The sequence below is a fragment of the Scyliorhinus torazame genome, chromosome 14, assembly GCF_047496885.1.
Source record: "Scyliorhinus torazame isolate Kashiwa2021f chromosome 14, sScyTor2.1, whole genome shotgun sequence".
NCBI classification, from domain to species: Eukaryota; Metazoa; Chordata; class Chondrichthyes; order Carcharhiniformes; family Scyliorhinidae; genus Scyliorhinus; species Scyliorhinus torazame.
This window is the reverse complement of record NC_092720.1, coordinates 47,075,258-47,098,887: the sequence shown is the minus strand read 5'-3', so window position 1 is coordinate 47,098,887 and position 23,630 is coordinate 47,075,258. Positions and strand designations below refer to the sequence as shown.

General features: G+C 51.4%; 1 protein-coding gene across 4 annotated transcripts in view; it reads right to left on the bottom strand.

Annotated features, from left to right (window-relative positions):
• LOC140389291 (palmitoyltransferase ZDHHC5-B-like) overlaps positions 1-23,630 on the bottom strand; it is a 95,326-nt gene that overhangs the window by 5,581 nt on the left and 66,115 nt on the right. For 3 of the 4 annotated variants that reach the window (XM_072473470.1, XM_072473472.1, XM_072473473.1), the window contains exons 7-8: positions 20,990-21,053; positions 10,647-10,722 (exon numbers count right to left, since the gene is read on the bottom strand). In XM_072473470.1, coding sequence (XP_072329571.1) covers positions 10,647-10,722; positions 20,990-21,053 — 140 coding nt within the window. Of the gene's footprint in view, positions 1-10,263; positions 10,440-10,646; positions 10,723-20,989; positions 21,054-23,630 lie in introns of those variants that run through there. The other variant, XM_072473471.1, reaches the window with a different exon arrangement.

Below are 23,630 nucleotides of genomic sequence, written 5' to 3'. Positions count from 1 at the left end.
CGCGTGGACAGGAGGTGCCTGGTGTAGAGTTTGTTGATCGGCCGTGTGTAGTTCTCTTTCAGAAGCGCCATGGCCTCAGTGTAGTTGTACGCGTCCCGGATAAGGGGAAAAATATCGGAGCTCAACCGTGTGTACAGGATCTGTAGTTTCTGTGCCTCTGAGGGTGGTTCTGTCGCTGATCCGATGTAGGCTTCAAAGCAAGCTAGCCAGTGGACGAAGCCAACGTGGCTTTGTCTGCTTGAGGGTGCAGCTGCAGGCAATCTGGCTTGATGTGAAGGTCCATCGCTGTAAAATCTCTGTGTAATACATTGATGCACTATCAATTACGACAAGACGAGAATAGAGCGTAATCGAGGCTTTATTACGCAGAGGTGTGTTGCCTCCTACAGCTGCTGCCGAAATGGGTGCAGCTCGGTGAGCACACACATTTATACTCCGCCTACTGGGTGGAGCCAGCAGGCAGGGATCTACCCCCGTACCTGTAGTACAGGAGCCTTACCGTATTACATCTCATATGTGTACTATATACAAACAATGGTGACTACCACACAGTGCCGCTGTGGCATTGGGGTTCTCCAGTGCTCTGCAGTGAATGGCTGAGCCCCACATTCTCTTCTCTCGCTCACAGCGGTAACGGGGTGGACTCGCAATGGAGAATCTCGGTCATTATTTAAAGTTTTAGGTCATTTTGTGCATCGGGTGTTTATCCATTAACAATGTCCTCCTATTCCTTAGTCACTATCCGAAAACATATTACTCCACAACAATTCACATTAAGTCACTTTTCCCCCGTGCCAACCCATGCCACCAACAAATGTCTTTCAAAGTCCTTCGCGCGGTGGCAGAACCTACTTTTCTGTCACCAGTAAATTCTGTGATTGCTTTGCTGATACAAGTCCAGATTATCTACGTGCACCCAGTGGTGGTTCTTGGTCATTATCAGCACTTCTCCAGTCTCGGTGACATGATTCCCCCAAACTCTTTTTCTGTCTGTCAACCCCAACCTTCTATCCACACTGCTGCTTTCTCTTATACCATGGAGCTAAGGTTTTCCAACAAATTCCTCAATTTCTCACCACATTTCAAGCACCCCAACCCCCCACCCCCCACCCCCCACCGCTGCGATGGGGCCATAAAAACCTGTCCATAATCATTATTTTAAATGCAAGAAACGTTCATTGGGCTGTTGTGTGCAGCTTTTCTGAGTTTAATGGTGACATTTCCTGGGACTCACATATTTGCCTGGTGTCCATGTGTTAATCTAAGGGGGCCTTCTCACAGACTTGTTGATCCATGATAACAGTCACTTTTCACAAACCACTACACAGATTATGCCTCGAAAAGACTCGAGTTTGTCTTCTTTACAAATAAATCCATGGATTTAAATGGAAATATCAATCACAGGTGTGGTGAATGTATTCACCAGATAGGTGATATGCCTTTAAGATTTGCTGTGATATGCCTTTAAGGCTTGGGTTGGAACCCCGGTGGGCTCCGCCTCTGGCTCCGCCACCCCGGGGCTGTATATAATGTTGCGTCCAGTGCGTAGCATTCAGTCTGTACAGAAGTCTCTGGTTAGCTAAGTTCTTTGCGTATTAAAGCCTTCATTCACTTGATCTCTCTCACGTGTCATAATTGGTGGTATATCAATTTAATATGCAAACAACGACACTATGGACCCCGCTCTCAAGCCAGAGAAACTCGATCTCGATGCCCGTGCGCCAGAAGCCAAGGAGACCTTCTCGCACTGGCTTCGCTGCTTCGAGGCATATATGGGCTCCTCAGAAGCACCTATCCTCGAAACTCGCAAGCTGCACCTCCTCCACGCTCGGGTGAGCCGCAGAATCTCCGTTTTAATCGAGAAGGCGGCCTCGTATGACGCTGCGGTCGAGATTCAAAAGAAGCGCTTTATCAAGCCCGTCAATGAGGTGTTCGCGCGGCATCTACTTTCTACCCACCGGCAGCGCTCCGGGGAATCGCTGGATGAGTATTTGGAAAAGCTCACCATGCTCGGCAGAAACTGCGATTACCAAGCTGTGTCGGCGGAGGACCACATGAAGCTGCAGATCGGGGATGCCTACGTGCCTGGAATCCGCTCGAACTACGTCAGGCAGCGACTCCGAGAAAATGGGGCAAACGACCTGCAGGAAACGGTAAAATTAGCCACGTCATTAGAGGTGGCCTCCCAGAACCTCGGCGCGTACACCGCGGACCCTGCGAGCCCCACACGGACTTCACCAGTGTGGTAGTATGTATTGGGGGTCATGTGGGACTGGAAGCCCTAATGTCATTGGCTGACAGATCCCGGGTCCTGGTTGGCCGTTGACCTCTAGCTCCGCCCGGAAGGTGGAGTATAAGAAGCCGGAGTCTTCCCCCGCAGGCCAGTTTACTATCGAGCTGCGGGGGAACAGACACGCTTAATAAAGCCTCATCGACTTCACTCTATTCGTCTCACGGAGTCTTTGTGCGCTACAATTTATTAAGCGTGCCTAAAAAGGACTATGGAGCTCAGGATCATTCCGGAATGCCTGAGGATCAGCCCCCACGCAGTGAACGCGGCAGCAGCCTTCAAGCACTGGCAGACTTGCTTCGAGGCCTACCTCAGAACGACCACCGGCCGGGTCACAGAAGACCAAAAACTGCAGGTCCTGCACTCGAGGGTGAGCACGGAGATTTTCTCCCTCATCGAAGACGCGGAGGATTTCCAGACGGCGTTCGCAGCACTGAAAAGTCTCGCTACCAGCTCGCGACGAGACGGCAAGCTCCCGGAGAATCGATGGACGAATTCTACGCCGCGCTGCTGTTTTTGGGACGAGCCTGCAGCTGCCCGTTGGTGAACGCAAACGAACACACGGACATGTTAATGCGCGATGCTTTTGTGGCATGTATGCAATCCTCCCAAATCCGCCAAAGACTTCTAGAAAAAGAGTCGCTAGGACTCTCAGAGGCACGGGTCCTAGCAGCCTCCCTAGACGTGGCCGCGCGTAATACCCGCGCCTACGGCCCCGACCGCGCGGCAGCCCATTGGGCCCCGTACGTACCCATCGCGGCAAACCCCCTACCCCCCCCCCGGACACCCCACAGGCTTGCGCGGTCCAAACGCCGAGTCGCACTGGGGGCGCCCGCTGTTATTTCTGCGGCCAGGCGAAACACCCCCGACAGCGCTGCCCGGCCCGCGCAGCTATCTGCAAAAGCTGCGGGAAAAAGGGCCATTATGCGGTTGTGTCCCGGTCCCGCGAGGTCGCCGCTGTCCCGGGAGAACAGGGAGCCCTACAAGCCGTTTACGCGCCCCAACCCCCCCAGCACGCCATGTACGACCCGCAGGCGCAGCCGCTCTGGGTCCCGACCACCGCGGTCCCGGGAGAACAGGGAGACCTGCACGCCGCTTACGCTCCCCAACCCCCCTCCCCGCAGCCCATGTATGACCCGCCGCCGGCGCTACCGCTTTGGGTCCCGGCCAACACTCTCCACGGAGAGGAGGGAGTTCTGCGCGTCCCTAACGCCCCCCTAACCCCCACCCCGCGCCCCACGTCTGACCCGCCGGCGCCACCAACTTGGGTCCCGACCACCGCTGTCCCCGGTGAGGGAGCTCCGCGCGGTCCTAGCGCTCGCGGTCCTAGCGCTCGCGGTCCTAGCGCTCCCCAGCCCCCCAGCGCACCATGTGCGACCCACAGACGCCGCCATTTTGGGTCCCGGCCACCACGAGGGGAGGAGGGGCGCCGCCATCTTGGACCGCCCCAGACCTGTACGACGCGTGGGGGCGGCCATTTTGTCCACCCCCGCCGCCATCTTGTGACCCCCCAGCCACGTGCGATGTATGGGGGCGGCCATTTTGTCCATCCCCGACGCCATCTTGGACGGCAACAACGGACCCCACTCCACTACTACAACCACGTCTCGCTTCAATTACGCTCGATCAAGCTCGGCCCCGGACACTCCAGACGACGACGACAACGGCGCTAATAAACGGCCACGAGACGCCATGCCTAGTCGACTCCGGGAGCACGGAGAGCTTTATACACCCCGACACGGTAAGACGCTGTTCCTTGACCACCTATCCCAGCGCACAAAAGATTTGCCTAGCTGCAGGATCCCACTCCGTACAGATCCAGGGATTCTGCATAGTTACCCTAACGGTGCAGGGGAGGGAGTTCAAAAACTACAAACTAAACGTCCTTCCCCAACTCTGTGCCCCCACCTTGCTGGGATTAGATTTCCAATGCAATCTACAGAGCCTTACGTTCAAATTCGGCGGCCCAATACCCCCACTCACTATCTGCGGCCTCGCAACCCTCAAGGTGCAACCCCCGTCCTTGTTTGCGAACCTCACCCGTCGCAAACCGTTTGCAAACCCGTCGCCACTAGGAGCAGACAGTACAGCGCCCAGGACCGGACCTTCATTCGGTCCGAAGTCCAGCGGCTACTAAAGGAGGGCATAATCCAGGCCAGCAATAGTCCCTGGAGAGCGCAGGTGGTAGTAGTGAAGACAGGGGAGAAACAAAGGATGGTCATTGACTATAGCCAGACCATCAACAGGTACACACAACTAGACGCGTACCCTCTCCCCTGCATATCCGACATGGTCAACCGGATTGCCCAATATAAAGTCTTCTCCACCGTGGACCTCAAGTCCGCCTACCATCAGCTCCCCATCCGCCCAAGTGACCGCAAGTACACAGCCTTCGAGGCAGACGGGCGATTATACCATTTCCTACGGGTCCCTTTTGGCGTCACAAACGGGGTCTCGGTCGTCCAACGGGAGATGGACCGAATGGTTGATCAACATGGGTTGCGGGCCACGTTCCCGTATCTCGACAATGTAACCATCTGCGGCCACGATCAGCAGGACCACGACGCCAACCTCCAAAAATTCCTCCAGACCGCCAAAGCCTTGAACCTCACGTACAACGAGGACAAGTGCGTTTTTAGCACCGATCGGCTAGCCATTCTGGGCTACGTAGTGCGCAATGGGATAATAGGCCCCGACCCCGAACGTATGCGCGCACTCATGGAATTTCCCCTCCCGCACTGCCCAAAAGCCCTGAAACGCTGCCTGGGGTTCTTTTCATACTACGCCCAGTGGGTCCCCCAGTACGCAGACAAGGCCCGCCCCCTAATACAGACCACGACCTTCCCTCTGTCGACAGAGGCTTGCCAGGCCTTCAGCCGCATCAAAGCGGATATCGCAAAGGCCACGATGCGCGCCATCGACGAGTCCCTCCCCTTCCAGGTCGAGAGCGACGCCTCCGACGTAGCTCTAGCGGCCACCCTTAACCAAGCGGGCAGACCCGTGGCCTTTTTCTCCCGGACCCTCCACGCCTCAGAAATCCGCCACCCTTCAGTAGAAAAGGAAGCCCAAGCCATAGTGGAAGCTGTGCGACATTGGAGGCATTACCTGGCCGGCAGGAGATTCACTCTCCTCACTGACCAACGCTCGGTAGCCTTCATGTTCGATAATGCACAGCGGGGCAAAATCAAAAACGACAAGATCTTAAGGTGGAGGATCGAGCTCTCCACCTTCAACTATGAGATTTTGTATCGTCCCGGAAAGCTGAACGAGCCGTCCGATGCCCTATCCCGCGGCACATGTGCCAACGCACAAATTAACCGCCTCCAAACCCTCCACGAGGACCTCTGCCACCCGGGGGTCACTCGGTTTTACCACTTCATCAAGTCCCGCAATCTCCCATACTCTTTAGAGGAGGTCCGTACAGTCACAAGGGACTGCCACATCTGCGCGGAATGCAAGCCGCATTTTTTCAGGCCGGATGGAGCGCATCTGATTAAGGCTTCCCGCCCCTTTGAACGCCTCAGTCTCGATTTCAAAGGGCCCCTCCCCTCCACCGACCGCAACGCATATTTTCTTAATGTGGTGGACGAATACTCCCGCTTCCCTTTTGCCATTCCCTGTTCTGACATGACCGCGGCCACAGTCATTAAAGCCCTGAACAGCATCTTCACACTGTTCGGTTACCCCGCATACGTCCACAGCGACAGGGGGTCCTCTTTCATGAGTGACGAGCTGCGCCAGTTCCTGCTCAGCAAGGGCATAGCCTCAAGCAGGACGACCAGCTACAACCCCCGGGGGAACGGGCAAGTAGAGAGGGAGAATGGCACGGTCTGGAAGGCCGTCCTACTGGCCCTGCGGTCCAGGGACCTCCCAGTTTCACGGTGGCAGGAGGTCCTCCCGGACGCTCTCCACTCCATCCGGTTGTCATTATGTACGAGCACTAATCAAACGCCTCATGAGCGTCTCCTTGTTTTCCCTAGGAGGTCCTCCTCTGGAACGTCGCTGCCGACCTGGCTGGCGGCCCCGGGACCCATCCTGCTCCGAAAGCATGTGCGGGCACATAAGGCGGACCCGTTGGTCGAAAGGGTTCACCTCCTCCACGCGAACCCCCAGTACGCCTACGTGGAGTACCCCGACGGCCGACAGGACACGGTCTCCCTGCGGGATCTGACGCCCGCCGGCAACACGCACACCCCTCCCGACACCATCAACCCAACCCCCCCCCCCCTTCCTGCCACCATCGCACTCCGCGACCGCCCCCTTCCCAGGAGGATCGGTTTCCCTCCCCTCAGCACCGACCAAGAATAAAGCCCAAGCTGAAACCGTAAGGCTCCTGGAGGCGACAACACCGGTACAAGCACCACCACCACCGGGGCCGAGGCGATCGACACGGACGACCAGACCACCCGACCGACTCGTGGCGTCGATCTAAAACTAAATATGGACTTTTCACAAGAACATTTTGCTTTTCTTCCTATACCCTCTGTAAATAGTTGCAACAGGACAAAATTGTACAATACTGTATTGCCATGTGAATGTTTTTTTTCCTCCCAGGACCAGCCCTGTAAACCCTTACCACCATACGAAGCATCACCCCGCCGGGTTCATTTTTGACAAGGGGTGAATGTGGTAGTATGTATTGGGGGTCATGTGGGACTGGAAGCCCTAATGTCATTGGTTGACAGATCCCAGGTCCTGGTCGGCCGTTGACCTCTAGCTCCGCCCTGAAGGCGGAGTATAAGAAGCCGGAGTCTTCCCCCGCAGGCCAGTTTACTATCGAGCTGCGGGGGAACAGACACGCTTAATAAAGCCTCATCGACTTCACTCTATTCGTCTCACGGAGTCTTTGTGCGCTACAACCAGATCGACCATGCCACAGGCCTGTGCCGTGCAGCTGCCCGCCCAGACCGGGGGCCCGTCGTGCTACTTCTGTGGTCAGGGCCGACATCCAAGACAGCATTGCCCAGCCAGCTCCGCAACATGTAGTGACTGCGGCAAAAAGGGGCATTTCGCTAGAGTCAGCCTGGCCAGACCGAAGGCCTAAAAGCAGAAAACTCACCAGGCCCGGCCAACGGACTCACAGGCCCGCAGGCCCCGCAACGTGGCTGAGTGCCTGCCAGACACGCCCTTTTCCGACGCTTCGTCGGCTTTGTGCGATTCGTGGGGGCGGCCATCTTGGCCGTTATCTTCTGCTCAACCCGACACGTGCGAGAGAGAGGGGGTCATCGAGGCTAGCAACAGCCCCTGGAGGGCGCAGGTGGAGGTAGTCCGGTCCGGAGGAAAGAACCGGATGGTCGTGGATTACAGCCAGACCATAAACCGGCTCACGCAGCTTGATGCATACCCACTTCCCCGCAGCAGCGGAGATGGTTAATCAGATCGCACAATACCGGGTATTCACCACGGTCGATCTGAAGTCCGCCTCCAACCAGCTCCCGATCCGCCCGGAAGATCGCCACTACACGGCTTTTGATGCAGCAGGCCGACTCTTCCACTTCCTTAGGGTCCCTTTTGGCATTACTAATGGGGTCTCGGTCTTCCAGAGAACGATGGACCGAATGGTGGACCAGTACGGGCTGCGGGCTACTTACCCGTACTTGAACAATGTCACCATCTGCAGTCATGATTAGCAGGACCACAACGCCAACCTTGAGAAGTTCCTCCAGACCTCCCGGCCCTCAACTTAAATTACAGCAAAGAAAAATGCATTTGCCGCACAACCCGGCTAGCCATCCTCGGTTACATCGTGGAAAAGGGGGTCCTCGGGCCCGACCCCGACCGCATGCCCCCCCTCATGGAACTCCCTCTTCCCCTCAGCATCAAGGCCCTCTAACGGTGCTTGGGGCTTTTCTCCTATTATGCCCAGTTGGTCCCCAACTATGCAGACAAAACCCACCCACTTATTAAGACCACGACATTTCCCCCGACGGCTGAGGCCCGTTCAGCCTTCAGCCGTATCAAGGCCGATATCACTAAGGCTGCTATGCACGCGGTGGACGAGACCATTCCTTTCCAGGTCGAGAGCGATGCGTCAAACGTCGCCCTGGCTGCTACCCTCAACCAGGCGGGCAGGCCAGTTGCATTTTCTTTCTAGAACCCTCAACGCTTCCGAGATCCGACACTCCACTGTCGAGAAGGAGGCGCAAGCTATTGTGGAAGCTGTGCGGCATTGAAGGCACTACCTAGCCAGTAGGAGGTTCACCCTCGTCACCGACCAACGGTCGGTCGCCTTTATGTTCGACATCGCACAGCGGGGCAAGTTCAAGAATGATAAGATCTTGAGGTGGAGAATCGAACTTTCCACCTACACTTACGATATTAAGTATCGTCCGGGGGAGCTCAACGAGCCCCCAGATGCCCTGTCCCACGGTACATGCGCCAGCGCGCAAGAGGATCGACGCGGGCTATCCACAATGACCTCAGTCACCCAGGGGTCACCCGGCTTGTCCACTTTATTAAGGCCTGCAATCTGCCCTACTCCACCGAGGAGGTCAGGGCCATGACCAAGGATTGCCAAGTCTGCGCGGAGCGCAAACCGCACTTCTATCGGCCAGGCAAGGCTTGCCTGGTGAAGGCCTCCCGACCCTTTGAGCGCCTAAGTATCGACTTCAAAGGGCCCCTTCCATCCACCAACCGCAAAGCCTATTTCTTAACCGTCATTGACGAGTACTCCCGCTTCCCATTCGCTTATCCCTGCCCCGACATAACCTCGGCCACTGTTATAAAGGCACTGCACAGCATCTTCACCCTGTTCGGTTTCCCCGCTTACATCCACAGCGACTGGGATACATCGTTCATGAGCGATAAGCTGCGTCAGTACCTGCTCGGTAAGCGCATCGCCTCGAGCAGAACGACCAGCTACAACCCGCAGGGAAACGGGCAGGTGGTTTGGACGCGATGGTTTGGAAGGCCGTCCTTCTGGCCCTGTGGTCTAGAAGTCTCCCAATTCCCCGCTGGCAGGGGGTCCTCCCCGACGCTCTTCATTCCATTAGATCACTCCTCTGCACAGCCACGAACGAGACCCCTCATGACCGTTTGTTTGTTTTCCCTAGAAGGTCCATCTCCGGGGTCTCGCTTCCACCCTGGCTGACAACTCCGGGACCTGTTCTTCTCCGGAGGCATGTGAGGAGCCATAAGATGGATCCCCTAGTCGAGAGGGTCCAGCTGCTACATGCTAACCCCCAGTACGCCTACGGCGCGCATTCTGATGGACGGCAAGATACGGTTTCCCGACGGGATCTGGCGCCCGCTGGTTCCCCCGCCACTGTTTCCCCCTGCATCCCCGCGTTACCAGTCACCACCAACCGCTCTCCTCCCGCGCCTCCATTTCCCCCCCCTGCACCTGCACTCTTGCCCCCAGCCACCCACCCGGCCCCTGCTCCCTAAACTTCTTCGACATGCCAGACTGAAGCTCCGACCGCCGTGCTCCCGGATATATCATCATCGATGACTTCTGTGCCCACCGCATCACTGCCTGAGCTGAGGAGGTCAAAGAGGACGATCAGGCCTCCTGATAGACTGAACATTTGATCCCACGTCACTCCCGACAGACTTTGTGTTTTTTTTAAACAGGGGGTGAATGTATTCACCAGATAGGTGATATGCCTTTAAGGTTTGGTGTGATATGCCTTTAAGGCTTGGGTTGGAACCGCAGTGGGCTCCGCCTCCCCGGGGCTGTATATAATGGTGCGTCCAGTGGGTGGCGTTCAGTCTGTACTGAAGTCTCTGGCTAGCTAAGTTCTTTGCGTATTAAAGCCGTCATTCACTTGATCTCTCTCACGTGTCGTAATTGATGGTATATCACCAGGAAAATTTTTGATTTTCATAGAAATAAAACATGTTCTTTGCTGGTTATTCTGAACCTTTATAGAAAGAAAGGTTTAAGGCTCATTTACGGCAGCAATTTGTTTTTATTCTTCAAAACTGATCAACCTGCTACAATCACAGAGTTCCAGTCTTGGAAGTCACTGCAGAAATCTCAAACTCACGGCCTGCACTAAGATAAACACAAAATGGCGGACGTTCTTTCAGATACCCTGCCGTACAGCACAATGAAGTGACATTGTGGTGGAGAGGGACAAGTAGAATGTAAGCAGTACAAAAAAGTAATTGCTTTCAATTCAGTGGAGCCAACTTTCTGCTTTAATACCTAGAAAGATAAAAACGGATTTAAATCATGAGCTTTTAAATTGTTGAAGCTATTCACTTTGGTCATTGTTTTTAATTTCTGCCCCAAAACATTGTGGGGTGTTGAGGCTTTATCAGTCATTGTGACCTGAAGATAAAAAGGAATTAAGAGTAATACAATAATTTCCTAGCATGGTTTTCAATATGTGCTAAATAAATGCTACCATACCTCTTGTTGCCTTTGTGATTGTTCCCTTTTTCATTGTATTTGTACTCGGAACTAGATTTCCAGTTTCTCTGTCAGCCTATAAATGCAATGAAAAAGATTACTGCCCACTCATGCCTATCAATGGAGCGTTGAAAATATGTTTTCCTTTTACTCTTAAAGCCCTATTCTTGGTATCACTTCCTAATCCAAGCAATGGTTGCAATCTTAGTTGTTCAACTATTGATATGCTTGGTCTATTTCCTTTTCTCTGAAATGGAAGCCCCATCTTTCTTGTTCCTAAAACTGACTCAAAAAGCTTGGGTTTCTCTTTTGTACCAAGCTATCTGCTCTGCTCAGCCACATTTAAAAATTCAGGTCTGCACAAGACATGAATACTGCTTAAATATCTGATGAAGCTCTAATGACACGTTCCTAAGCTTCAGCTTTTCTTTAATTGCAGTATTTCTTTTTTTATCTATTTTATCAGTGGAGCAATATTTTGTGATGTAATTTCATCCTGATGGCTAAGTACTGCTGTGAATGTGGTTAACTTATTATCATAGTTATGCAATTATGCATCATTCTATATATAGGGAGCATAGTAGCAATGGGAGAAAAATGTAAAGAAAATTAACGGATATGGGATAGTTGCATCTGCTAAAGGAATAACTGCAATTAATGCACACTCATAACAATAGCACAATGACTGTCCTAGTTGACTGAAATGTTACACCATGGGCGGGATTCTCCATTTTAGTGGCAGAGTGTTGACGCCATTGTAAATGCCGGAGCGTTTTACGATGCCATCATCTGGCTGCAAAGAGCAGCGATTCCCCAACCCACAGGGGTCCAGCATGGCGCTGGAGCACCTCACGCAGCTCCAGCTGCCGATATGGGTCCCAGCACTTACGTCCATGGGTCCACGCATGGGCGCCACGGCCGGCACGGGTCTGTGCATGCGTGCCATGGCCGGCGCGGGTCCGCAAATGCACGCGACGGCCATCTCCGTGCCGGCCCCCACGCAACATGGTGGAGCCCACAGGGGCCCGGCGCGGAGGAACATAGGCCCCCCCCCCCCAGAATGAGCCCGCCGATCGGTAGCTTCCGATCGCTTATCTGTCCCATATCTCTTATCTCAGTTGTTTCCTGCCTGTACCATGGTCGTCTGGGTACAGGATGCTGGAGCTGGTTCCTGCCTGTACCATGGTCTGTCTGAGCGCAGGATGCTGGAGCTGGTTATTGAGCTGGCTGTATTATTGCCAACCACATTATTTCTGTCTGATTCTGTCTGTCTTCGGAATGTGGTCAAGTTATCTATCTTAAATCCCACCATACACTGCGGTCACTACTATTAGCAAGAGTTGAAATGTTTGTTACTGCTATGTTCTAAGAATACATGTTTAATACTTAATAATGGTTACTGGGTATACTTTCTATGATTAGTTTCAATCCTCAATAAACTAACTTATGTGGAGCTATTCTAATGTTCTCCTAGCTATGCCCCAGGATCATCAAGAGGATTGTTTTTCGTGAATTATAAGACCATTAGGGTTTAAGACATAGGAGCAGAAGGAGGACATTTAGCCCATCAAGTCTGCTCCACCATTCAATGAGATCATGTCTGATCTGGCCTGTTAATCCTCAACTCCACTTTCCCACCATATCCCCATAACCCTCGATTACCTTACTGATTAAAAATCTGTCTATCTTTTTACTAATGACTCAGATCAAGTTGAGTGTATAGGGTACAATTGAAAAGTTTGCGGATGAAGCAAAACTTGGAAGCATTGTGAACTGTGAGTAGGATAGTGTTAGACTTCAGGAGGACATAGGCAGGTTGATGGAATGGGTGGTCATGTGTCAAATAAAATTTACTGCAAAGGAGTGTGAAATGATACAATGTGGGAGGAAGAATGAGGGGAGGCACTATAAAATAAAAGGTACAATTCTAAAAGGAGTGCAGGAACAGAGGTTCACCTGCAGAAATTATTGAAGGTTGAGAAAATAATTAAGAAGGTATATGGGATCCTGGGCTTTATAAACAGAAACATAGAGCTCAAAAACAATAAAGTAATGATGAACTTTTATAAAACTCTGATTCGGCCTCATGTCCAATTTACTCCAGGAAGGATATGAAAGCTTTAGAAGGGTGCAGAAAAGATTGAAGAGAACAGCGACCTGCTTTGTAGATATATTGGGGAAGCTGGTGGGTGGGATTCTCCGTTATAGCAGCAGAGTGTTGATGGCGTTGTAAACGCCGGAGCGTTTTACGACGGCAGCAGTGGGCCGCTAGGAGCAGCGATCCTGCATAACACAAAGGTCCAGAATGGCCTCCGTGAGAAGCGCGGGTGGAGCGGGCCCAGTCCGGCGTCGGATACGTGGGCTGCGTCGCAGAATTTGCCGACGCTAGCAAGATGGCCGTCGTCTGCCGTTCTGCCCCGATATTTAGGGACCACGACTTCGACACGCCCCTGGACGAGGTGGAGGAGAGGAGGGTGGTCCTGTACCCTGGACCGGGCGGCAACAGGCCGCGCAGCACCGTCCGGCGTATGTGGAGGGAGATGGGCGAGGCCGTGAGCGCCGTGGGGTACATCCCATGGACCGACGAATAGTTCCGCAAAAAGCTGCAAGACCTAATGAGAGCAGCCAGGGTGAGTACACAGCACCGTGCCCCTGGCATCACCCTCCCTACCCCTCCACACATGTGAAACACGCCCTCCCCTCAGGAGGAGGGCACAACCCCCTCCCCACATGGGCTGCATCCACTCATGCCAGCTGCATTGACCATGTGCCCTGTGCTCCTATGCCATCATATACCCAACAGCTGCGCAGCATGCAGATGCCCCCCCCCCACCCGAACCTGGAGGGGCCACCCGTCCTCACCCTCCAGCACGACTGGCTGACGATTTTTATAACCACATTAGAACTGGGTCGGCATGATCTCGGGTCACGCCATCGGGACTTCTGCCCATCCGGGCCGCAGTATCGGCAGGAGTTCAGAGCATTGCTCATTGGACCACCTCAGGCAACTCCCCAGGCCGCACGGCGCTTTTCACGACCACGCCGTTTTCACTTGTTTGGAGAATAGCGAAACGGCGTCACGTGACTTTCCGTCGTGAACGGCTATTTTCCGACCCGGCGCGGGCTCGGAGAATCCCGCTCTACGTTATTCACCCCAGAGAAGAGAAGGCCGAGAGCAGATTCGATGGAGGTATTGAAAATCATGAGGGGTATGGGCGGAGTAGATAGGGAGAAACTGTTTGCATTGGCAGTGTGGTTGAGAACCAGCTAAAAACAAATTTAAGGTGATTGGCAAAAGAAGTGATGATGAGATGTGGAAAAGCTTTTTCTTTGCAGTGAGAGGATAGGATCTGGAATGCGCTTCCTGATAGTATGGCAGAGGGAGATCCACTGGTGGCTTTCAAAAGGAAAGTGGATAAGCAGCTGTAGTGAAAAGCATTGCAGGCTACAGAGAAAGGGTGTAAGAGTGGGATTAGTTAGGTTGCACTTGCAGAGACCCGGCATGGACATAATTGGCTGAATGGCCAGTTGGCTGTGCTGTAACCTATCCATGATTCTAAGATTAAGGCCTCTCAGTCTCTTTATACTTGGAAAAGTAGTGTACCCAAACAAAAATCCATACTGTAGTCTCAGATTGATCTGTAATTTACCCTTTTCTTAGAGCACAAAATAATAAAACTTCTTCCACCTTAAATCTCATAGATTTGGAACCTTGGCTTAGTGTCACCAAGCAATTAATTGTTATTTGGGTCTCATCACCTTTTCGGCCTTGGTGGTGTCCAACACTGTACAGCTTTGTACTTCAATTTAGCTCCTCACTAAATATAAAACTATTCCTTTCGGATGCATTTGTTAAAACCTGCAATTTAACTACATCCTTTAATCTACACTATAATGATAGCTTTAATCTAAAAAAAAGTCAAAAGCTCTAATTAGTGTGAAACATAACTGATTCTGGAAACAGTTAACTAGCAAAGAGAAATTCTTTTCAACCACAGTGTTTTTCAAGTCGTGCATTAAAATTTATCTTCTGAATGTTAAACAAAAAAGGACGGCACGGTAGCACAATTGCTTCACAGCTCCCGGGTCCCGGGTTCGATTCCCGGCTTGGATCACTGTCTGTGCGGAGTCTGCACATTCTCCCTGTGTCTGCGTGGGTTTCTTCCGGGTGCTCCGGTTTTCTCCAACAGTTCAAAGATGTGCCGGTTAGGTGGATTGACCATGATAAATTGCCCTTAGTGTCCAAAAAGGGTAGGTGGGTTTACTGGGTTACAGGTATAGGGTGGAGGTGTGGGCTTAGGTAGGGTGCGCTTTCCAAGGTGCTGACTCGATGGGCCGAATGGCCTCCTTCTGCACTGTAAATTAATTGATTCTATGATGATGATGAGCTTCAAAAACAATTTTGAGCTTCAATGTACCATGAAAAGTAAGGCCTGATTGGGGAATACTTCAGGGCTGGACTTTACACTTCGCCGGTGGAAGCTTCATTAATGTTCTTTAGAGAAAGAAATCTGCCATCCTTACCTGGTCTGGCCTACATGTGACTCCGGTCCCACAGCAACTTCCCTCTGAAATGGTCTGGCAAGCCACTCAGTTCAAGCGCAATTAGGGATGGGCAACAAATGCTGGTCCAGCCAGCAATGCCCACATCCCATGAAATAATAAAGAGAAATAAATACTCAAACATCTCTGTTTCAGCTGTGAATAGTGATCTCACTGTATTCAGCCAAAAGAATACTGTGGGGAACAGCCATTACCAGGCATGCCCAGAATTACTCTCCCGGGTCGGGAGCACAGAGATGGGAAAGCATATGACTCTGTGAACTTGACGTTTAGAAATGGCCTCCTGCAGGTCAGAATTTGGTTCCGGAGGCCTGGCCCATTGGCAAGATCTTCTGGTCCTGCCAATGTCAACGGGCATTTAAATGAATCGTTGCATCCGCTGTGGGAAAGCCCGGCACACTGCCGTAAAGTCTCGGCGACTGTCTGAGGTGAATACTTCAGGTCAAAAGCAAAACATAATCACCTATACTGTTACCATCCCAGTTGATGTTATAACCGGACGGGAAGATTCAAGAATTGAACTCTGGTTCAAAAGGCCATCAGCGGAGAAAGGTTAAAGTGCGCTTTTGGGTGCATTTGGCGGGGTGTTGCTTGGCAACTCCAGCACTGAGATACATCTTGTTATTCACTGTTTTTTTGGGTGTTTGGGGAGTTTCGCGCCGCTGAGACCACACTTTCATCAATTTCCTGATGGCTCTTTGCAGATTTGGCTGCCATTTTCTTTTTTAAACACATTTTATTCAAACTTGAATCAAAGTAGGTTACAGCAAATAAACACCCCGGTAAACATTCTTCCCAACAATCAACTATACAGGTTGTACAGAATTTTCTCCTTTTTCACCTCCCCCCTACCCATCACCCACCCCCCTGCGATGAACAGCTCCTCAAACACGGTCACAAACATCCCCCACCTTTTCTCAAACTCCCCTGCTGAGCCCCTTAACTCATAATTTATCTTCTCTAACCGCAGGGAGTCATACAGGTCACCCAACCATGCTGCTACCCCCGGTGGTGATGCCGACCGCCACTCCAGTCGGGCAATCAGGGAGGTGAAGGCCAAGACATCGGCCTTCCTCCTCTCCATGAGCTCTGGCTTCTCTGAAACCCCAAAGATCGCCACCAAAGGGTCCGGGTCCACTCCCTCCTCCTGGCTAAGACCGCGAACACTCCCGCCCAGAATTTTCCCAATTTTTCACAACCCCAAAACATGTGCGCATCATTCGCTGGCCCCCGCCCACACCTCTCACCCTAATCTGCTACCCCTGAAAGAACCCACTCATTCTCGCCCGAGTCATATGCACCCTGTGCCCCACCTTAAACTGCACCGGCTCATCCTTCTCCTTTCCTTATTCGCACAAACCGTAAATGAGATAATTTCTCCCCGGACCACTGCCTTCAGTGCTTCCCAAAAAATGCCCGCCGGCACCTCCCCATTCTGATTGAACTCCACATAATCCCTAATCGCCAACCGCACCTTATCGCAAAAACCTGCATCCGCCAACAACCCACGGCCTCTGCTCTCGTCCCGTACTGAACTGAATATCCAGCCAGTGGGGTGCATGGTCCGAGATAACTTTCCCCGCAAACTCTGCCCCCTCCACCCCAACGAAAATCTCCCGACTCACTACAAAGTAATCAATCCTTATGGACGTGTGAAAAGAAAGAATACTCCCTTCCCCCTGGGTTCTGAAAGCGCCATGGATCCACCATATCCATCCTCTCCATAAACCCCCCCAGCTCCCTTGCCATTCGTACCCTACCCATCGACCTGGGGCTCGATCTATCCACCCTCAGCTCCAGAACACAGTTAAAATCTCCTCCCATGATCAACTGGTACGTGGCCAAATTGGGTGCCATTTTGACCAAAAGCCATGATCTCTACCCCCTCTTTAGTCCCTCCTCCGCTTTATTCACCCCTATTTATTGACCCCTCCTTCACCCACCTAACTTGTCGAGGCCTCTTGTACCCCTCCTCAGCCCCCTCCAATGGGAAAGGCCCACTGCGGACTCGATCTCTGGCAGTACCAATCTGGCACCCGGGCACCCTGGCACTGCCAGCCTGGCACCCTGGCAGCGATCCAGACACCACCAGGGTGCCAGGATGGCACCTCCAGGATGCCAGGCTGGGTGCCAAGGTGCCCGGGTGCTGGGGGATGCCAGGGTATCACCCTGCCATGTTCTTGCCCACCCGGGGTTCTCTAATGGCTTGTGATAACTCCCAACGTGCCATCACACCTGGTCCACGTTTGTGGAAACCAGTGCGAAACGGCGCCTTGGCGAGGTCTCGCAGGCGTGACCATTGACCCCCAGGCATTTTGTGCATACGGCATCCAGGCATGCAGATCCGAATCATGCCCAGTGAGGGCTAAATCCAGATCTCGCTGGGCAGAGCAGGTCGGGTGACTTGTGATCGGCCCGACGCCTGGCGCGGAGCCTGTTTTGGCTCATGCGCAATTCACCTGGATCAGCGCCGGGTGTAACACGGTCACTGAATCACGCCCCATAACTTTTACCTTTTTTTCTAAAACATGTAGGAACAGGGGGCGTGATTCTCCACTCCCACGCCGGTTGGGAGAATCGCCTGGGCCGCCGAAATTTCCGGGGACGCCGGTCCGACGCCCTCACGCGATTCACGCAAGCGGCGGGAACGGGCTGGTCGAGTTTCGCAGGCCGGAGAATCGCTGGAGATACCCAAAATGGCGATTCTCCGGCACCCCCGCGATTCTGAGGCCCGGATGGGCTGAGCGGCCAGGCCAAAACGGCGGGTTTCCCCGGCGCCATCCACACCTAGTCGCTGCAGTCGTGGGCGGTGCGTGAACGCTGGGGGGGCGGCCTGTGGGGGGGCTAGGGGGATCCTGCACCGGGCTTCACCTTGAATGTGGGGTGGCCCGCGATCGGTGCCCACCGATCGTCGGGCCGTCCTCTCTGAAGGAGGACCTCCTTCCTTCCGCGGCCAACCCGCGCACGCGCGGATAACGTCATCTATGCGGCGCCGCTTTTACGCGGGCGACAAAGCCTGGCGCAGGTAGATGGCGCGGCCCCGATACTGGCCCATTGTCAGGGCCTGAATCGGTCGGGACCGGGGCCGTTCCGCGCCATCGTGAACCTCGACGGCGTTCACGATGGCGCGGCCACTTCGGCGTGGGGGTGGAGAATCTCGCCCAGGGTCACAGGATTGCTAATTAGTTTTAACAACAAGAATTTTTTTATTAAATGAAAAAATTGGATTATGATCCAATACACCGTTACTACCTCTTAGCTTCACAAATATGCAGCAATTTTAAGATGACCATTACAAAGTATATCTTAAGATAAAATGGTCCCATTAGCACAAAGTCTCTTTTAAGCGCACAGATTAGCTCTGGTCAAATACACACACTCCACTCTGAATTCAAGTTAGTATCTATGAATTTCTCCTCAGACTCCCCCCCGATGTTTACCACAGGTGAGTTTCCAAACTTCACTCCCAAAAACAGGTTTCAAAATCTTTTCTCATAATAATGCTTTTCATTAGCGGTTTGCATTCCGAAATCCGGAGCAGGTTATGCAAATGACTCTTTTAACCTAAGCTTCCACTCCACTTTTAACATTGAATCTTGTCCCAGATTTTACATCACACTATTTTAGGTTTCCTTTGTCTTAAATGCTTTTACACAAACTCCGGGATCCAGGCACCGATTTCCATAATGATTTCAACTCACGGTCCACAGGCTGTAGTAAAATCTCATAAACCTGAAATCACTTCAGATATCTTTCTGGCCTCACACGAGCCAATACCTTTTCAACTCTCTGTGACTTTACTGAATAGTTCTCTGTTCTAGCACATTTTAACCTCAGGCTTCTTCGAAACCTTTCTTCATTTCTCTAATTTCCTTAACTAACTGACCTTCAGATCTTTACACTTGTTTTCTTAACCATTACTCCATGCTGTGGGTTTTAAAAAATTTAGAGTACCCAATTCATTTTTTCCAATTAAGGGACAATTTAGCGTGGCCAATCCACCTAACCTGCACATCTTTGGATTGTGGGGGCGAGACCCACGCAACACAGGGAGAATGTGCAAACTCCACACGGACAGTGACCCAGAGCCGGGATCGAACCTGGGACCTCGGCGCCGTGAGGCAGCAGTGCTATCCACTGCGCCATCATGCTGCCCTGCTGTGGGTTTTTTTGTCTAGCAAACCTGAGAGATGTTCCCTCTTTAGCCTTCTAAGCTAATTGCTTCTAGCAGAGCTATAAGAGCTGCATTCTCTCTCATTACATATCTTCAACTGCCCACAAATTAGCTGAACAAAACTTAAATGCTTCTCTCCCTTACAAGGCCCCAGTTGCTAAGCAACCACTGCTGGTTTATTTATTCTTCACCCCCTCTAAGCACAATGGAAAAACAGTTGGAACTTAACCAACCCTGACATGTCCAGCGCGAATCTAACTATAGGTTTTATCCTTCGTAGCACAGAAACATTAAATTAAACACACTTAAAACTATACTTTATTTCTAATGTTTACCAATACAAATGTAAATCTGTTAAAGATACCTTTGTTTTCCTAACAATACATTAGACTAAAATTCTCAACTGAACCCTTTTTTGTTTTGACTTGTCCGCATAGTGTCTTTCGCTGCATATCAGGTTGTTTATGCTTCATTCATTTTCCTGGGACCAAGACATAGATCATAGAACGTACAGTGCAGGAGGAGGCTATTCGGCCCATCAAGTCTGCTCCGACCCACTTAAGCCCTCACTTCCACCCTATCCCCGGAACCCAATAACCGCTCCTAAACATTTTTTTGGTCACTAAGGGCAATTTATCATGGGCAATCCATCTAACCTGCACGTCTTTGGACTGTGGGAGGAAACCGGAGCACCCGGAGGAAAGCCACGCAGACACGGGAAAACCCACGCAGACAAAGGTACGTCACAATCCTCTGACATTCAATTTGATTTCCCCTCAGTTTTCAAGCTATTCCCCGAGGTGTGCAATTACATGGGGATCCTTCCATTAGCTTTTGACTAAGTGATACATCTAATTACCCTTCAAAATCTCATGACTGTGAACTTCTCAGCTCAAATTTAGCATTCACTGCAATCTTGCTTATTGCCTCCAACGTAGAACGACCAGTGATTTCTGATAGCCATTTTGCTTCTGGTCCAGAGATGCATTTCAGCCCTTAGTGGATTCTTTCTTTCTCTGGACTCAGGGTTTACCTCCACTAGTGTGGTTGTTTTCAGCTCCAACCCCAAAGATCTCCTGGAAAAATCCCACAGACACTTGCCAGAATTCTTGCAAAGGCTTCACCCTTGAATTACTCATTTCAAAGGCAACTAATAATAGCTGAGGTAACCAATAGAGTTTTAGATTAATTAATATTTAGCTTCAAAAGCAAACCTTTTGATTCTGCGATCCACCTGAATAATTAAAATTTCTAAGGAAGTAAGGGAAATTCTTCTCAGACTTGCTGTCTGCAGTCCCCTGGAAGAATGAAGGTCACATGGCATTTTTATTGCTTTCACTCTTCTAACTCTGATTCCATAAGTACACATGGAATTCTTTGAACCACCATTATTTGAGACTTCCCGGCAATTTCTAAAGTCCAGTATTTAATTATCCTACCCTTACAAATGTCATCTTCCCAAAACTAAAAATTACCACTAAAATATCAATTTGAACCATGAAGTTAGATGATTATGGTGCCATTATCCTCTTGGTATTATTTAACTATCTGTGCAAGTGCAGTGAACGTTACACACTGCAGAATATGTGTATGAGCTTTCACCAACCTGCTGCACATCTCTCTTCCTTGATGCCCTTTTTGTTTCCAGTTTGTCGAGTGATCCAAGGTACCTGAAGGAATAGATCACAAAATAACCAAGTAAATGATGCCTGCTCCACATTAGGCCAAACTGCAGTATCATCCATTCTGTTCCATAATGTTCCATAACTTTGGCAAATGAAAAACATTCAACTTCTTTAGTCTTCACCAAGAAAGCACAACAGTGTCTCAACTTCCTCAGGAAACTAAGGAAATTCGGCATGTCCACATGAACTTTTACCAACTTTTACAGATGCACTATAGAAAGCATCCTATTGGCTGCTTCACAGCCTGGTATGGCAACTGCTCGGCCCAGCACCACAAGAAACATCAGAGAGTTGTGAACACCGCCCAGTCCATCACACGAACCTGCCTCCCATCCATTGACTCCATCTACACCTCCCGCTGCCTGGGGAAAGCAGGCAGCATAATCAAAGACCCCTCCCACCCGGCGTACTCACTCTTCCAACTTCTCCCATCGGGCAGGAGATACAAAAGTCTGAGAACACGCACTGAGAAAGACTCAGAAACAGCTTCTTCCCCACTGTTACCAGACTCCTAAACGACCCTCTTATGGACTGACCTCATTAACACTACACCCCTGTATGCTTCACCCAATGTCGGTGTTTATGTAGTTACATTGTGTACCTTGTGTTGCCCTATTATGTATTTTCTTTTATTTCCTTTTCTTTTCATGTACTTAATGATCTGTTGAGCTGCTCGCAGAAAAATACTTTTCACTGTACCTCGGTACACATGACAGTAAACAAATCCAAGTGAATACCGGTATCCTTAGAAACTCCTCTTCCTCCAGCTCTATTGATTAGTACAATTTCAGCTCATGCGCTATGAATCTGGAAAGTCCACTGGTATGCTTAACAGAAACTCAGACTATAGGAACACCACAGGTTAGTGTTTTTGATGCTGTACAATATATGCATTTACAGCTAAGAATTAGGTTGAAGGTAATCAGAATAAATTTACAGAGATAATCAAATGGTCTTCAGAACATTACATTATTGTGGAAAAAGAGCAAGAGTTATAAATTCTGATTCTAATCCCACCTGCTCAGAAGCTGGGTGGGTAGGCAGTTAAAATCACCCCTGCTACTCAACTGCTGACATCACAGGCAGGATTCTCCAATAATGGGGCTATGGCGTGAAAACCGGCTCCAGCCACTCTGGCGTCCACAGCCCCCGAAAGTGAGGAATTCTCCCCGTTCTAGGAGGCTAGGTTGCCGCCAGAATGGTTCCCGCAGCTCCAGCCGGCGCCAAACAGACCGCGCGAGTTCACGCATGCGCAGACGGCTGGCGTATTTCCACGCATGCGAGAAACGGCCGGCGTTTTTCCCGCCATTTCCCTTCTCCGTGCCGGCCCACGGGCAATATGGCAGAGCCCTACAGGGACCCAGCACGGAGTAAACTAGGCCCCCACGGAACTAGTCCACCTGCCGATCGGTAGGCCCCGATCGCGGGCCAGGCCACAGTGGGAGGCCCCCCTGGGGTCGGATCCCCCTGGCCCCCCTCCAGGACGGCCCCCGCACACTTACCTTCCAGTTCCCGCCGCGTGTGAGGTGAGTAATCCACGCTGGCGGGACTGTGCAAAACTTGTCGGCCCATCGGGGCCCGGTGAATTGCCGGGGGGCCGCTGTCAACGGCCCCCGACTGGCGTGGCGGCGATCCTGCCGGCAAACGAAAAACGGCGCCGGAGAATACGGAAGCCGGCGTCGGGGCAGGAGTTGCGCCTTCCCCCGGCGCAGAGTCGGAGATCCCGGCCCACACCTATCAATATCCCACATCAATTGAACAGAATTCAATTTAAACATTTCTCTTCTGAAGGGGAACGACTTTCAGCTTGATTTTTGCTTCGGGCAACCAGACAGCAACCCATCCCATGGTCATTTATAGCCGCAATACCAACGCAATGTCAACTCAAGCTAACCCATGCCCTCACTTATCATTATTTTACTTCACCCTTTTTTGCCTTATATCTTCCATGCAAACTCACCCAGCATCCACCAGGGTATACCTCAGGATCCATGCTGAGACTAAGTAAAATAAGGTTCGAAGTGTCTATTGCAGACTTTATTTTTTAAACATTCTCATTCATACAAACTCATTTATTATATTTTGCCCCTTCAATTACATAATTTCTTATAACAAACATTTCAAACTGTTCCCCCCCCCCCCCCCCCCCCCCCCCCCCGCAAGAGTCTACTACTGCCAACACCCTCACCCTGCCCGACCATAGCACCCTGCCCCGCCACCATCACCTTCATCCCCATCACCACCAACCTGCATCACCACCCGAACCCCACCTCCGTTCCCCCCATACTCGTTCCACCCATCCAACAAAGTTGAAGGAGACAGATCAAGATTGGTGATCTTATGGTCACTGGAAATATAGCCATTGATCTGCTGTCAAAATGCAAACCATAGCAGCCAACGCAGACACGCTGGGCAGGATTCTCAGTTGGCTGACGCCGAAATTGGAAAATAAGATTGGGGGAAATCGGGGTGGGTGCCGATTTAACAGCAAATTGCAATTCTCCGGAACCTCGACAACGGCGTCAATGCGGTCCTGAACGCACATCCAGTAAACACCATTTG